The 17,865-nt window shown below is 38.8% G+C and overlaps 1 protein-coding gene and 1 long non-coding RNA gene across 7 annotated transcripts in view; one reads left to right on the forward strand and one right to left on the reverse strand.

Annotated features, from left to right (window-relative positions):
• Positions 1–302: 302 nt before the first annotated feature.
• Positions 303–4,019, reverse strand: LOC306995905. Of its 2 annotated transcripts, XR_013796944.1 has the most exons (5): positions 3,676–4,019; positions 2,864–2,965; positions 1,983–2,105; positions 1,730–1,845; positions 303–743 (listed from the first exon to the last, which is right to left on the reverse strand). It is a non-coding gene; the product is annotated as an uncharacterized lncRNA (long non-coding RNA). The 2 variants fall into 2 exon arrangements; XR_013796945.1 differs by lacking the exon at positions 3,676–4,019 and having other exon boundaries at positions 2,864–3,660.
• A 2,311-nt stretch (positions 4,020–6,330) lies between these two features.
• The window catches only part of LOC306995917 (globoside alpha-1,3-N-acetylgalactosaminyltransferase 1-like), a 47,654-nt gene continuing 36,119 nt past the window's right edge, over positions 6,331–17,865 (forward strand). The window contains exons 1-3 of one of the 5 annotated variants that reach the window (XM_079607895.1): positions 6,331–6,445; positions 6,655–6,773; positions 17,238–17,273. In XM_079607895.1, the coding sequence (XP_079464021.1) occupies positions 6,712–6,773; positions 17,238–17,273 (98 nt within the window). In that variant the 5' untranslated portion in view covers positions 6,331–6,445; positions 6,655–6,711. Of the gene's footprint in view, positions 6,446–6,592; positions 6,774–7,982; positions 8,104–17,237; positions 17,274–17,865 lie in introns of those variants that run through there. The other 4 variants (XM_079607897.1, XM_079607894.1, XM_079607898.1 and 1 more) reach the window with 4 other exon arrangements.

The raw sequence follows: 17,865 nt of genomic DNA on the forward strand, positions 1-17,865 counted from the left end.
CTTCAATTATGCTTGAAGTGTTTATTGCAAGATAGCCACTGCAGCCTCTTGTTATTCACATAGCTTCCCTTTATTTCACTGCAAACATTGCAGTTGCAGCTTATACATGCAAGTATGTGCAACTTTTGTTGCATTGTTGTCCCAAATATCATTAACCAGATCTAAATGTGTATGTCCTAAGAAAAAGAATCATGGTAATTAATTATATGTAGTTGTTTTTAAATTATGAACTAAACTAAATAAATAAGAAATTAAAATTTCTCAAATATTGTTTTTATTTACTGTACCAAACACCACTTTCAATAAACAATATTCACCATACTTTATTACACAACACTTTATTGGAGGACACAGCATAAAGTTGATAAAGTAGCATAAAGACAATGAGATTCAAGATAAATAAAAATGTGTCTTCAAAAATACATTAACATCATATTAATCCATTCACAGCTGCTGAGCCACAAAATGAGTGCCAGAGAATCACATTCAGTCACCTATACAGAAAACAGATTTGATATTGTGTTGGAAAATAATGATTCATTATCACTAAACTGGTTTCTTGCTCTTCCCTGTACATGTCTCGATCATGTTCATGTTCTTCTTCCTCGTCTAAACAGTTTGTTCAGGTGTACCCTACAGTACAACAGAAGAACAGAAGATGTGATCACTGATGTGGTGTAGCTTTTTCTCAACCAGAGGAAGAAGTCTCAACATCCCATTGTCAGGCGTTCTCCAGTCCTGGTCTGAAAGTAAAGCAAAAAACACAAACAATACAAATTAAGTTGTTTAATGGACAGTTAGGTCAGCTTATGGCTACGTTTACACGTGGATGGCTATTTTCATAAACGGACATTTCACCACTCTTCGTTTTCAAAAATAACATCGTGCACACGAACCCGTGTATATGCCGTCCAGAGCATGCCAAACCTGTAGGTGGCAGTGTAACGAGAAGCTCAAGCCCACGTTAGCCAATCAGAATCCCGAAAATAGTCTCATATTGTGACGTCGCTACCTAAAACTCAGTTTTTCTCAGTTTACATGCAAACGTGCAAACAAAGTTTTCCAAAATCTCCACTTTGGCCGGAGTTTTTAGAAATAATCGTTTTCTGTGATAAAAACTGGGTTTTCGTGTAAATGAGAGGCCAAACCGCAGGGAAATATCTGTGTCTTCACTTCGTGTAAACGGGGCCTATTTTCTGCGATATATTAAGCAGTGATGGGCTACTCTGGCCCTTAACGTCCACTGTCCTGCAGATTTAGCTCCAACCTCAAACCCTCCTGCCTATTGTCTATAAGTAAAGCTGAAGACTTTCATATGTGCTCAATTAGGGTTGGAGGTAAACTCTCAACCTTAAAAAGGAGAACGCAAAAGGGCCAGAGTTGCCCGTTCCTGATTTAAATTTACAGAGCAGCAGTCAGTACATTAAATAATATACACATTGATTTATTTTATACATATATATATATAATATTTCAGCACATTATATAAGCTAAGTACTGAACAAAAAATGTTTTACCCATATCAACAGCAACCTATTTTAAAATATCTTTAAGAAAGGCATGGTCTCTTTTGCCTTTGCAAGTGATGCTTGATTTTTTTCAAGACAACATACTCTTCTGTCACTAGTTTCAAGAGCTTCACTTGGTCAGTGATAACCTGTACAATGTAAAATTGTCAACATCAAATTATGTACTACATATTACAGCATTGTTTCAATACAAGACATACCAATGGATTTGCGCACCTTTCTGTCTTCTTTGGGCACCAGATGTTCCTTCCTCACCCGAAACAAAGGACTTATTCGATTAGCTTGTGTTGATATAAGGACTGGTCTTCCTTCTCTGCTGTAAAACAAGAAAGTATCTACTTACTCGTGCAATTACTATTGTTCTTGAAACATAAGACAGTTATAATTTACCTTACGATTCAGGAGAGAGCATTTGATGAGTAAATACTGATTGAAATATTCTAGAAACTTTACCTGGGAAGGGCTGATCACGGCAAGATCCGCTGCGACTCACTAGTAGCTCTTGTGAGGGTTGGCTCTTAAAAGAGCTGTTGAGTTTGATGTTGTAGAGATCTTAAAAAAAAGGACAAAGTAATCCTGCAATACAGAAAGGAAGGTAATTTTATTACATTACATGCAAGCAGTCAGTTATACAACTGTAGGATATATTTCTGTAAAGAGTGTAGCATAATTAAATGTTAAAAGCATTTTTATGTTATACGTTCACTGATATGTGGGCATTTCTATGAATAAAAGTATGTCTTTAATAGCAAGCAATAATCATATGAACTCGTTTAAAAATAACATGATTTATATGCAAACGGGACAGTTATCAGCAGTGTAACTGATCTGATTACGACAAAATAATCGCGTATCTGATGTCATGTGACAAGTCAGATTAGCTTTTCCACTCTTGCAAACAGAGGTAGGTTATGAGGTGTGGAGAGACATCATGTATCATTGGACATTGGAACATGAACACAACAGACAGGGACTAATTTGTAATAATTTTAATGAATACACAATGCAATTAATATAAACTTTCTGACAGTGTGTGGGACATCAGACTACTTTTCAAGAAGGGGCGCAACTGATTTACAAATATCGCGATAAATATGTAGAGGAATTGAGGCAGTAGCCAATGAGCACTAGGAGTAAAAGCTGCAGGATTATGTACGAGTATACAAATATGTACTAGTATCGTACGAATTTGATAACTTGTTAAATCTTGTGAATTATTAAGACTTTGAGACTGTTCATACTGATTGGGCTATGGGTTTTGTAAGAACAGGTTTAAGAAACAACAAATGCTTGATAAAATGTTTGATTTAGGGTTAAAACCAACACATACGTACCATTGCAAATATTTGTCTTTGCAGCGGTCCGTCTCCTCCGTTTACTTGTCCTCAAACAATAATGGGCTGACTGAGTCCGAAAGGCCCTTTTGGTCTTTTCAGCTGAAAACAGAGAAAATAAAATATCATTATGTATAATATATAGGATTATTTAAAGGAAAAAGTACTGATTTTCCTTACAAATATTGGATGTTACATTATTAAGCATTAAAAGCATGGTAGGTGTTGTGGTTAATATGCATAATTTACAACAATTATCACTTTAAAACTACCAATACTGAGGTAAAAGCATGGTATGTTTTGTGATTGCTGTCCTTTACTACCCATCACAGTAAAACTAAGGTTACTGAGGTAAAAGCATGGTTAGTGTTGTGGTTACTGTGCATTTACAATAAGTACCACATTAAAACTACCAATAGTGTGGTAAAAGCATGGTAAGTTGTGTGATTACTGTCTTTTTACTACACTTATCACAGTAAAACTAATGTTACTGTGGTAAAAGCATGGTGTTGTTTTTACTGTGCTTCTACTACACATACAACTTTGGAACTAATTGTACAACTTAAAAACCTGATATGAATATGATTAACTGATTGAAGGTCTACTCTAGGCCTACTGTATAGCACATCACGTGACAGACAGTGTTTAATCACCATAGAAACCATTTTCATAGAAAGCAATGAAACGCAAAGCCTCCGTTGAGATGACAGATATAATGCAGTGACTGAACTTGAGCTAATCTGATTAATTTCGACACACAGAAAATACATTATATCAAACATTATTAGGACAGCGTATTTACGAATACTTACCAACATCTGGCACACGTGAACTGATGCCAAATATCGCGAGGTGTTCGGAATGAGACTGCTTCAGCGCGATTTCCTACTAATAAAATATTTTTTTAAAATATCAATAAACAGCAAAGCAATCCAGCTTCCCTGGCAATAAGAACGAAATAATATAATTAAAATAAATACATAAACCATGATAAGATCTCGTGAATAAATGTTGATTAAACAGCTTCTCTACTGCAGCCCGATAGGCAGATAGAATCGTGCTTTGATCACGAAAGATGCTTCCCATTGAAATACATTAGTTTTAAAAAACGTGATGGAATTACGAAAATAACGAAATAAACGTGCCAGTGCCACGAATCAATAGATTAAATTACGTGACCATATCACGAACTGCCGTGAGACTGGGTTGCATGCAGATAAATACCCAATAAGCTGTGGAGAAAAAAGGCACAGGCAGGGAAGAGAAGGAATTGATGTTTTAAAGGGGGAAGGGACATACTTGATCTGTTTTTGTTTACAAAGAGTTAAGCTCAGTGTTTTAAGGTGCTCTTGTACATTCCTGTCCTTGTACTGCTGCTTCAGCCAAATGAATTGTAAGTGTCATAAACATTTGAAATGAATGAAAACCTTTATTGCCCCGAGGGGGATTTGTTTTACACTCATGGGAGCCACACTAAACATAAACACAACAAACATAGAATAAAAAATAAAAAAACAATAACACAGCAAATAGTGACATAGAATTATCAATTCAACAACTTAAGGAATCAATAGATATATATTCAATAATACGCATCTAAAATGTTTAACAGCTTAAAGGAATCAATAAATAGATATATATTCAATAATACACATTTAAAAATATATCTATGTGCCAAAAAATTATCTATTTAATAATTGAATGCTCCTCGGCACAAATGATGTAATATGTCGTTTAGTTTTTATTCGGGGCATTCTAAATCTACATCCAGAGGGGAGGAGGGAAAATTCTGTGCAAAGTGGGTGCAATGGATCCTCCAGTATCCTCAGTGCCAAATTGAGGGCTGGTTAGTAACATTTGTGATGCCAGACAATTCATTCAGTTCAAACAGTTCATTTAATCAATGAACATTTGGAATGATGGCTGACACAATCATTTGTATGCAGAATAAATAACAACGGTGATAAAACACATCCTTGTGGCACTCTTGTGTTTGTCATTAAGATTTTCAGTAATACATGACAAAAATCTCATTTTCGTTTTTGAAATTCTCTCGATTATTGTAAATTTTTCACTCATACTTCCTTTATAAACACATTAAAGGCATGCTTATGTTAGCTTAGGGTCTTCTGAATCCATAGATACCAAACACATGGTGTTCCATCTCCATTACATATGTTTTATAAGCCCAAATGTAAAAATAGAGAAAACGGACCAAAAAGGGCTTAGTGCCCAGAGTGTTAATTCATGGAGTCATATTAAAACGAGATGATTGCATATGTGAATGTGTCTTGTTTAACCCAAAATATTTTGCGACGCTAAAAAGACGATAACACGTGCGTGGTGCGTCCTTCACTGGCTGGCCGGAAACCGGAAGTTGGGCCGGAACTTACACTACTAAACTAGTAGAATATATAATTATTAAACTACAAGTATGATGTTAAGTTCACTTAAAGAAAACATGTAGTATACAACTACAGAACTAGTAGTTTACTGAGAGTATACTTCATAGTGTAATTTCATAAACTAAACATTTGCTGCAAGTATTAAAATAGTAAACTTATTGTATACCCATAACTTCACTTGCAGTACAAATAAGAAATGTAATTATGAACTAGTTGTGCACTTAAAGTTTACTACACTTAAACATGTATTCTTTTATATATACTTTTAGTCCCAAGCAGTATTAAAATAGTACACTTACAATTTTATTACTAGTACATATTGACATTAGTATACTTACTGCATAATGTATACTTAAAAATATACTTGAACATTACTTGTGTACTTCATAATATTAACTTGAAGTATAGCCTACTTCTTTTTCGTAAGAGGAGGCACACGAAAAAAAAATGGCTGGTTTTCACTGTCACTGTGGCAGGTGGACAAAAAAGTTAACTTCAGGCCCTGTTTACTACATCTACACGTTTTAATTTTGATGAGTTAAAAATCCATAATGAATATTTATTTCACAGTATATATATGGTCAAATAGAAAAATAGAGTTTTAATAGTCCTGTCCCTGATGTGAAGACTTTGGGGATTATTTTAATATTATCATCGACTAATGGCTTTGAGATTGTCAGAGAGTGTTTGCTATTGAGCATTATTTACCTGTGCTCTTATACAGGGCCCCACCATGGTGTCTTTTTGGTTTGTTTTCATTTGAACTTGCCTGTCATCACGTGTCACGTGTCATCTTCACTGTCATTATCAGTTCAGCTGTATCACGTGTTTAGTCAATCATCGTTATCCGTATCACCTGTGTTTCGTTAATTATTGCCATCTGTGTTTGCTTTTAAAGGTTTAAAGGTCACTTCTTGTTAACGTTCAAACTATTGTCAAACAAAACGGAGGCTGGCTAGACCCTCCCTCCTTCTAATCCGCGCACTAACCCCCCAAACCCCACCCCACATCATTCTTGTCGGTTATTGGCTGGAACACTGTTCGTTATGTTGTGGTGCGGGTTAGTCCAGTTTGTTTTTGCTGCTGTTTGTGGAGCCAGGGGTGTCTACAGAGATCGTGTTTTTTTAGAGTGTGTTCAGGAGACAGACAGCTAGCGGATAGTGAGGAGATATTTGCTGTATGTGACAAAAAAAATGTTTGGCCTAAAAAATGCATGACATCGCTTAGAGCACCTTTAAGTTCCGTCTGTTCAGTCTTTGCCTTTTGAGCATTATTTACCTGTGCTCTTATCCAGGGCCCAACCCTGGTGTCTATTTGATTCTGAAATCACCATGGCAACACACTCCTCCTTCCTTGCTCTAAATCTCTCTTGGTTTATTCCTCTAGCGTAACCTCCAGTTTAGTCTACTTCATGTCATTGTGGACACAAGTTATCCAGGAATAATGCTACACCATCAGAAACTTGTTTTCATGACTCTTGTAGTCTTTGGGATGGTACTGAGTGGGTAAATACTCTTTATCACTATTTGTTGGTTTGACTTTCTATTTGGTTTGTGAATTGATGTGATAATACCTCAGTATTAATGTTTACTCTTAATTAAGAGTCTAGAAGCACTTGAGTAATTTTTCAAAACTTGGTAACTTTACCACTGCTTGACATGTAACCAGGAGGATTATATACAGGCCAGCTGACAGTCTTGCCTGGGCTCGGGACAAGATAATCTTAGATGGGGACCCAACAACCTAGAGAAAGTGCGTGCGCAGTTTTAGCAGTCCTCCTCTGATTGCGGTGTTGTGACTGAAATAGTGTGCACAGGAGCACATGCGCAAAACAGTTTTATAAAATGAATCATTTTTATTTTATCAAACTTTGTTTTGAAATTTAATGTTTGAGTTTCAGGGGAACACCTGTTCAACCACAGCAAAGTTTCGTAATTAATAAGTCCGTGCTTTTTCTCTTCTTTTTTTTACCACTATTTCAAGCTTTTATGTAACTGAAATGTGATTTTTTTTCCCACAAATAGGCCTATTTTTTAATTATTTTTTAAAAATGATTCCATAATTTGAGGGCCCAGTTCTGGTCCCCCTTGACGCTATGCTTGATTTCTGTCAGGACCACTATCGTCAAATATGATTGACAATTAGCATACAGTTTGGATTGGCAGTATGGTTCCGTTCTGGGCGAGAACTCCCTGTGCATCCACGCAGCCTAGAATGGATTAGAGCAGGGAGTGCAGCAATAACCCCCTCGTCCCCCAACCCCACCCCCATTGACTTCAATGGGGTAAGTTTTAAAGGGCACATATTATGGAATTTTGAAATTTACCTTTCATGTAGTGTGTAACATAGATTTAAGTGAACAAAAACATCCTGCAAAGTTTGAAATATGAAAGTTATATGCACCGTATATAAAGTTATTGTCTTTCAAAAGTAAGAGTCGACTCTGAGTCATTTTTATGAATCGTTAGAAGACCGAAGCTTTTTCTCTGACTAGATGACGTCAACTTGTCAAGTTATTTGAATACGATACGCCCACTTATTGCGCGCCAAGGCCAGGGAAAATATCATGGCGACGAGACGCTGTGTTCTGAAGTGCGACTCAAAAGCCAACTTTTTTCATCTGTCCAAGGAGGAGCATTTGAAGACTAAGTGGCTACAATTCATATAACAATACCACAGAAGTAGTCCGAGCCTTGTGCTTTGTTCGCGCCATTTTGAAGACGATTGCTTTTTAAATGCAATCAAACTTGGATTCGCGAGCCGGCTGATATTGAAGGAAGGTTCATTTCTAAGTGTAGCTATTTGCATGCAGCTTCCTCCTCCGTATCACAACCTGTAAGTGTTATTAATAATTGTTGCTTTTATGTTTTATGTAGCATGCTTAATTATTATTTTGTTTGTTGTGTAAGCACCGTTTAGCTTCTAGGTCTTCAATGGGAATTGTATTGAGATATGTGAAGTGTTTGTCGTTGTTTTCGGAGTTGTCTTAAAGAATAGAATAATACCTCGTAGTAACGTAACTGCATTTTAATTTTTTTTGTAAAAACGTTATGTTTATGCATCGGGCTAATGCAAATAAAGACTGATTGTGCTTTCACAATATGAACTCTGGGCTATGCTCGCTAACATAACATTAAATTCTTTATCTTATTTTTAGTTTTTTACAACAAACTACAAAGCAGTGGACTATAATCATTATTATAACACGATTTAATTGATAAAAGCATCATTGTACTCCGTGTTAAACAATAAGTATTATCTCTGTAAACACTGCTGGGTCATCTGACCAATCGCAGATTAGCGTCGCGCAAAAGAGTGCTTTGGAAAAATGAGTCGTTGAACGAATCATTTGGAAGTCGGTGAGCAAATCAGAAAACAGTGAAGTTCCCGAGAAGGTGTTCCGGTGCTGGAGAGACTATGTCTCCCGGCTGGCCTGGGAATGCCTCGGTGTCCCCCCCGAAGAGCTAAAGGAAGTGGCTAGGGAGAGGGAGAGGGCAGTCTAATCTCTGCTTAGACTGCTGCCCCTGCGACCCGGCCCCGGATAACACTCAGCGTTAATTGCTTATTAACTCTAAGAAATATTAATTTCCGGGGAAGGGAAATGTCTTTCTACTGTACAGTACTAAGAGCCTGTAGTCAAAATCTAAATCGTAAAGTAAACTTTGTATGCAAGCAGAGAATCAGAACCAAATACATATTGTGTACAATTTGTATTAACTAAGTCACAAACTAAGTACCTAACTTACAAACAATTACACATACATGGGTAGATGGTTAAAGTGGCAGAATGGAACTGGAAGCAGGAAATGAAACTATGGAAAAGATCCATTTAACTATGAAAAGAACCACCAGCTTATCATTTTCAGAGCACCTCATTAAATTGATACTTGTATGGCTTTTGCAGTGGAAACAATTCTTGAAGTTCTTGGAAAAGGATGTTGATGGCTCAGAGAGTGTAAAACATTGAATTTGCAATCGTTTTCTTCTCTGTTGGATGAAGAAGATATTTTGAACTTGCATGGTTAGTTCGACTCTGTTCTCGTGGCTGGAGTGCAGATTGTGGCCTGCCGGCCCTGGGCCAGAGAGGACACGCAGAGCAAATGGTGGGAGTTGCGATGGACTTCTTCTGCATTGAATGAAGGCGTTGTGCCAAACTCCTGAGGTTGTCCTTGATTCTGTTGTGGTTGAGAGAGTCCTCTCTCTCCTGAATGAGCACATGGCTGGTTGTGAGTCAAGGCCTGCTGCCCTGGGGCCTGGGGCCTGGTGAGGGAGTCCTACAGCCCTGCAGGACAGCAACCCGAATATATGAGAGAAAGCCAAGAGAAGGAAGGGATTGTGGGCAGGCCTTTTAAAGCTTGACAAAGGTCACACCTTTCGGGGTTGGCTCAACCGATAAAAAAGGGGGAATTTCCAAGTCGGAGATACCTCTGTTGGTAAGATTTATGACTCTTTGTTTTAAGCGTGCTCCTTTGCATTTGCAGCTGGATTGGTTGCTGATGAAGAAACTAAGATTATTGTAATACTAATATGTTGCACAGCTATCAACATAGCATATACACGATCATTTCGATCTTCAAAGTACCAATTTATAGAGATCAAACATGGTATAGGTGACCATTGATTCTATTGTAAAATACACAGCATCAACAAAAAATAATAGTATTAAAAGACATTACACAAGACAGTAAATCATTCACAAAATGTTCTGGGATGCATGCTCATTTATAGATCAGTTCGCCGATAAATGAATGCCGGAAAGTCTGTTTTAATGTCTGTAGGTTCTAATGGCAGGGGCCCTGACCACATTTTTAACAGCAATACAACAATTTTATCTGATCGTAGCCATGGTAACTAAAACCTTCTTGCCCTTGTTGGGGGATGGGACAGAGTAAGTTTTAAATATTATTTGTTAACTATAACAAATACTTGTGTCTGATTTGTCTCAGTCGTTACAGCGCAGCGTAGCTATGCAATGTAGGCAAGGCAAGGCAAGGCAAGTATATAGCACATTTCATACACAGTGGTAATTCAAAGTGCTTTACATAGAATAAATTAAAATAATTACATAGATAATAAAAGAAATAAGAATAATTAAAACAGTTTAGAAAATAAAATACAGTGCAAACAGTCGGACGAACAGTGGCACAGTGCTCATTCAGTAAATGCAAAGCTAAACAGTGGTAATTCAAAGTGCTTTACATAGAAGAAATTAAAATAATCAAAAGAAATAAGAATAATTAAAACCGTGTCTGAGATGGAAGTGATTGAGCAGGTTTGCAGTGCCACTGGACCTACAATCCAGGGACGTCCTCTGCTGGGGTGGTGTCTTACACCAGTATTGCCCAATGGGCCCCACAGAGCACGTTTCACTTTTGCTGTTTTAAACAAACAGCGAACCTCTATACTCTCCGTAGTATAGATAATCTTCACTCGCCTCGTCGGAGTGAAGCTCTCCCGTTCCCCTTCAAAATCTCTTCCAATCAGACAGCCCTGATAATTAATAAGCACCCCTATCTGAGATGGAAGTGATTGAGCAGGCTTGCGGTGCCACTGGACCTAATCCAGGGACGTCCTCTACTGGGGTGGTGTCTTACACCAGTATAGCCCAAATGGGGCCCCCATAGAGCACGTTTCACTTTTGCTGTTTTAAACAAACAGCGAACCTCTATACTCTCCGTAGTAAAATCTCTTCCAATCAGACAGCCCTAAAAATTAATAAAATCTTCCTGAATCACAGTTTGGAAAAAATAAATAAAATAAAAAATACAGTGCAAACAGTCGGACGTATTTTATATCAACCGGTAGCTATTATAGATCTTTCTTTTAAAAGGATCTTCTTACGACTTACATGTATCATTTTTCTTTTCTCTTTCAATCTTCTTACGACTTACCATCTATCAACTTCCTTTTCTCTTTCAATCTTCTTACGACTTACCATCTATCAACTTTCTATTCTCTTTCAATCTTCTTACGACTTACCATCTATCAACTTCCTTTTCTCTTTCAATCTTCTTACGACTTACCATCTAACAACTTTCTATTCTCTTTCAATCTTCTTACGACTTACCATCTATCAACTTCCTTTTCTCTTTCAATCTTCTTACGACTTCCCTGTATCAACTTTCTTTTCTCTTTCATTTACTTGCACATTCTTTTCACTTTCCTCAGCCCTGCATTCACATTCTTAGCTCTTTCTCAGACTAAAACTTTAATATCGTCATTCAAATAATGTTCTACGAACAGTGGCACAATGCTCATTCAGTAAATGCAAAGCTAAACAGAAGTGTTTTGAGTCTGGATTTGAATGTGGCTACTGTAGGAGCACCCCTGATCTCTTCTGGAAGCTGGTTCCAGCTGCGGCTGGCATAATGGCTAAAAGCGGACTCTCCTTGCTTTGAGTGAACCCTTGGTATTTCTAGTTGATGTGATCCTAATCCTAATCCAGATCCTAATGATCTGAGTGATCTGTTGGGTTTATATTCAGTGAGCATATCTGCAATGTATTTAGGTCCTAGACCATTAAATGATTTATATACCAGTAATAATACTTTAAAATCAATCCTAAATGTGACTGGAAGCCAGTGTAAAGACCTGAGGACTGGTGTGATGTGTTCAAATTTTCTGGTTCTGCTCAGGATCCTGGCAGCAGCGTTCTGTACGAGCTGCAACTGTCTTATGGTCTTTTTGGGAAGGCCAGTAAGGAGTCCATTACAATAATCCACCCTGCTGGTGATGAAAGCATGCACAAGTTTTTCTAAGTCCTGACTGGAAACAAAGCATCTAATTCTTGCAATATTTTTCAGATGATAATATGCTGATTTAGTTATTGCTTTGACATGACTACTGAAGCTAAGGTCTGACTCTAGAGACACACCAAGATTCCTGACTTGATTTTTAGTTGTTTGACCTCTAGAGTGAAGGTATGCGTTCACCTTGAGAACTTCATCTTTGTTTCCAAACGCAATGACTTCAGTTTTGTCTTTGTTTAACTGAAGAAAGTTTTGGCACATCCAACTGTTTACTTCATCAATGCATTGGAACAGGGAGTCAATGGGGCTGTAATCATTAGGCGATAGCGCTATGTAGATCTGTGTGTCGTCTGCATAGCTGTGGTAAGAGATTTGGTTCTTTCTCATTATTTGGCTCATTGGAAGCATGTACAGGTTGAATAGGAGTGGCGCAAGAATTGAGCCTTGAGGGACTCCGCATGTCATGGATGTCCACTCAGACTTATGGTCTCCTATACTCACATAATAACCTCTCGCTTCTAAGTATGACCTGAACCATTTTAGGACTATCCCAGAAAGCCCCATCCAGTTTTCCAGCCTGTCAAGAAGTATGTTGTGATCGACAGTGTCAAATGCAGCACTGAGGTCGAGTAGCACCAGCACTGATATTTTGCCTGTATCAGTATTTAAGCGAATATCGTTTATTATCTTTATGAGCGCTGTCTCTGTGCTGTGATGCGATCGGAAACCAGATTGAAAATTGTCAAAGTATCCATTCGAGCTTAAGAATTTGTTCAGCTGATTGAAAACAACTTTTTCAATGATCTTGCCAATGAAAGGAAGATTTGAGATCGGTCTATAATTGCTTAATATAGTCTTATCCATATTACTCTTTTTCAGGAGGGGTTTGACAACTGCAGTTTTCAGGGAGTTTGGAAAACTTCCAGAGAGTAGTGAGGCATTTACCACTTCTAGTAGATCTGCTTCTAAGCTGTTTAACACACTTTTGAAGAAAGATGTGGGAAGAGCGTCAAGGGCGCAGGTCGATGTTTTAAGGTGCTGTACGGTTTCTTCTAAAATTTTGCCATCAATTTCTTTGAAATGAGACATAGTAACTACTTTCTCAGGTTGTGGTCTGATCTGTCTGACCCCAGTGCAACTCAAGGATGTGCTGATCACCTTTCTGATATTATTGATTTTCTCAGAGAAGAAAGAAGCGAACTCACTGCACTTGCTGTCTGAGAGCATTTCACTGGGAATCTGGCTCGGGGGGTTTGTTAATCTCTCAACAGTAGCAAAAAGAGTGCGTGTGTTGTTTAAGTTGCTGTTTATAATATTTGAGAAGAAAGTCTGTCTAGCTTTGCCTAGTTCCATATTGAAAGCATGGATGGTGTCTTTGTAGATGTTATAGTGGACTACAAGTTTTGTCTTCCGCCACATGCGCTCTGCTTTTCTGCATTGTCTTTTCATATTTTGCACTGCTGTTGAGTTTCTCCAAGGTGCCTTTTGTCTACCACTCATCCTGACTTTCACTGGAGCAATATCATCAATTACACTTGTAACTTTTGAGTTAAAAGAATCAAGGAGAAAATCAACAGAGTCAGCAGATATGCTTGGTGTTGAAGATATAGCCTTCATAAATAGTACACTAGTGTTCTCATTTAAGCATCTCTTCTTGACAGACACAGATCTAGCTTCAATGGCAGGAGAGATCAATATATCAAAGAAAATACAGAAATGATCAGACAGTGCTACATCCTTAATAACAATCGATGAAATGTTTAGACCCTTACTGATAAGTAAATCTAGAGTGTGTCCACGATTGTGTGTCGGTCCATGTACATGCTAAGTCAGATCAAAAGTTTTTAAAACAGTTTTGATTTCTTTTGCCATATTGTTTTCTGCATTGTCCATGTGAATGTTAAAATCTCCAGAAATAGCAAAACAGTCAAACTCTGAGGAAATGGTTGATAGCAGTTCTGTAAAGTCCTCAGAAAAGGCTGAAGAGTATTTTGGAGGCCTGTAAACAATTATAAGTAAAATGCGTGGAGCACCTTTTAACACAATACCCAGATATTCAAAAGACGGGTAATTACCAAATGATATTTGCTTACATTGATAGACATCTTTAAAAAGAGCAGCTACTCCCCCACCTCTCCTACCCGCTCTGCAGACACTCATAAAAGTATAGTTATCAGGGGATGTTTCATTGAGGACAGTTGCACTGCAGTTGTCTTCTAGCCAAGTTTCATTTAGAAACATAAAATCCAGGTTGTATGTGGTTATTAAGTCATTGACTAGAAGTGATTTATTTTTAAGTGAGCAGATGTTTAAAAGTGCTAACTTGACAGTCTTACTTTTTGTACACACAGCAGTCTTAGTTTGGCGTGTAATAGGCACCAGATTAGATGGTTTTGCTGTATGGCTTTTGAAGGCCTTAGACTTTCTATCATGTAATCGAACAGCAATAGAGAAAGATACAGGCACACAGGGTTCCCGCTTGTTCTGTAAACATTTGAGAAAGTTACTGTTATCATAGCGGGGACCCGGCACATATCAATGAGAGCTGGTATCAGTTGTTTTTAGTTCACCTTGAGCAGAAGGAGGAGGGTGTGAGCCCTGTCGTCGTGGTAGAAGCCGAAGAGCTCTTGCAGGAGGAGGGGGAGGGCGAGCGGAGCCTGCAGGCTTTGGTGGTTTTAGGGCCTGCTGTTTTTTGGTTGATATCTGGGGGCTTGCAAAAGAGTGGGATAGTTTGGTTCCAGCGTACACCAGTTTTTCCATTTTCTCTGAGAAGCCCAGAAGTGGAGATGGTGGAGATAGAGATAGCGTGTCTGGTGAGAGGGGCTGTTGCTCTGGTGTTATCGGAGGCTGTAATATGCTGTCCTGGTTTCCCTGGCTGTTTTCCAGGAAGTCGTCCTTGGGTGCTGAGTCTTGGAGCAGTTCTAGTATGTCACAGTCTGTCTGTGGTGAGCTCTGTGGGCAGGGCTCAGCCATGAGCAGAAGTTGTTGTGGCTGAGTGGTGTTATCATTGTCCTTGTGTGACGCGTCAACCGCATGCCCATTCAGGTGCTGGAGTGAAGTCCTGTGGTCATTTATACTGTATCCAGGTGTGTGCGTGCCATTCAGGTTGAGTGGATTGGCACACACTGCAGAAGGATGATTGAGGGAGAAGTAGATATTGTCCTTTAGCACTCTTGAACCAAGTTTGTTTGGGTGGAGGCCGTCCTGTTGGAACAGTTGCCTCTGACTCCAGAAAAGATTGAAGTTGTCAATGAAGTTCACTCCTTTTATATTGCAGGTTTTTTGGAGCCATGTATTAAGCCCAAGCAACCGTGAAAACCTGTTTGTTCCTCTTGCTGGGAGTGGTCCACTGATGAATGTTTGTACTTTCAGTCTTTTCAGTGTTTCAAAAAGTTCATTGAAATTCTTCTTGAGGAGTTCTGACTGCTCTTTATGAATATCATTTTTCCCCACATGAATGATGAGTCGATTTGCAGTCTTATGTTTCATCAGAATGTTCTCAAGTTCCCTGTTTACATCAGAAATTGTTGCTTGCGGAAGGCAGCACGTAGTTGTATCCCTGCTACTAGTGTTTCGGATAATTGAATCACCCACTATCAGAGTCGTGTGCTCGGCTAGGCTCTGAGCTGAGTGCCGCTGTCTGCTCGACCTTGAGCGCAAGTTAGCATCAGTGTTAGCTACTGGCTTATTCAGTCTGTGTTCGATCATATTCATCACGTTTGGGGATTCCTCATTTTTCATTCATTAATACTTCAAATCTGTTCTCAAGATGTATAGGCGGTGGTAGGAGACCAGTGTTTGCAATCCTTGTCAGAGCCGTGTCTGGGGTAGAGGATGCTACTGCGGCAATATGTGATACTCGTGACAATCTGATGTCTCGAGTGCCTTTGGGTCTCGCTCCCTGATAGTGCCATCGATTTGTAAGTCGATCGGCTTGTTTCTCTACACTCAGTATGGCCTGTTGAGGAGCACTAGATTCATGAAACTCACCGGCTGTATGCTGAGGGCGTCCATGACGGAGCTCTGTTGTGTGTTCCGTCTGGTTTGGTGGTCCCGCAAATAACTTTGTTTCAAGAACTGCAATCCTTTGTAAAAGTCTGTGGCAATTGCTGCAGCAAGTAGATTCCAGAAGAGGCATTTTCTCTTATCCTTATGCAGTTGTGTTTTCTCTTCCCCGGAATGTAAACTTTCAGTGGGAGGCTGGTCGAGTAAAATAATTCAGCTTTTTTGTTGTAATCCAAGCGTTTGAGCACTGTGCTGATTTGCTGAAGTTGAAATTAGTTGATAAAAGAAGATAAAATATAAAAGCGATAGAGCAAAGCGCAGAGCAGTAAGCAAGAGCGTCCGAACAGTAGCTGAGCAGGAAGTAAGGATCCTATGTAGAGTTACCGCTCTCAAAAGGAACGTCTCCGGTTACTATCATAACCTCGGTTCCCTGAGAGGCGGGAACGAGACATTGCTTTAGCCACCGTGTTCGCTGTTCGATGCAGCGTTCAGTCGTGATTCTGATGCAATTGTCGCGCTCATGTATTTCATATTGCCCGCGAGCCTGTCAGTATTTGCATACTTCGCGACAATTGGCCAGCTGTTCCAAGCTGGCGTTAGCCTATAAGATTTCAACAAAAGAGGAGAAGGGAGGAGTTCCCACAGCGTAGCTACGCAATGTCTCGTTCCCGCATCTCAGGGAGGTTACGATAGTAACCGGATATGTTTTATGGTGTAAAAAAAAAAAAAATTGTTCCGGTATGGCCCTGAGCCTATTGCAACAGGTGCTGAAACAGTTTCTTCTAATCACAGCAATCTTGAAATTATATGGAAGTGAAAGAGAGAATGTGAAGTAATTATTGTAAAAGTCACTTATTACATTTCTAGCTTATCAGTTATATCCTCACTATTTATTTTATTTTATCACTTTGGGTTTATCCATTAGTTGATTAGAGTTACATTGAAATAAGTAATGATGACACAACAGTAGCTCCTGAAAATTCAACCCACAGTCTTTCTGTTGGTCCACTCTGCATTTATAGGGACATATTCAACCCTTATAAACTTTTGTACACAATAATTTATGTTTACTACAGTATAGATCACTGCAAAACCTAATCAAACTACTGTGACAGTATTATGTGTATCTGTGTATTAAATCGTATAATTCAGTTGAGAAAATATATGATCTGCTTCACTTTATAATTCATGATCTGTTATTGTGTTTCCTCACAGACTTATTTATTTGGTCTACACCTCCACCTCACACAGGTAAGTGTTTTTCAACTGTGTGTGATAACTATACCTATCAAAACGTGAGCAAATACCTCTAAAACATAAACAGTTATTAGCCTACTTCTAGAAATGAACTGGATAGCCTACTTTGCTTCACATTGGTTACATTACTCATTAGTCCTAGTTATTGTATACATTTCTATAAATCAGCCTACACCAAGCAGTTCATACACCATTCATAACATAATAAAACCATCACTGAAACGGATCAGTGGCCTAGTTAGCATGTCAGATTTGTTTGTGCTCTATTTATTGAGTGTCAACATATAGCCTGTTTAAACTACAATGTTCCCTTTCAAGAGGTCTCTCCTATTGCGTAGCATACGCTATGGGAAAAATCCTTTTCTCGAGAATAATGAAGCAATTTTTTCAAAACGCAGAGTAGCTGCACAGCAGACACATATGAGCGCGGGCGTGGTTAGCCGCAGGAACCAATCAGGGCACTTCACGCCCTGATGCGTCAGAGCCCGCCAGAATGGGCGTGGTCCGAGGCTATAAAGAACCAGCCTCGCCTAGGAAATCCAGATTTATCTCCTTCAGCGAACCCAGATCATAGTACAGTAGCAGG

Source organism: Phoxinus phoxinus (genome assembly GCF_949152265.1).
Source record: "Phoxinus phoxinus genome assembly, chromosome: 3".
Taxonomy (NCBI): Eukaryota; Metazoa; Chordata; class Actinopteri; order Cypriniformes; family Leuciscidae; genus Phoxinus; species Phoxinus phoxinus.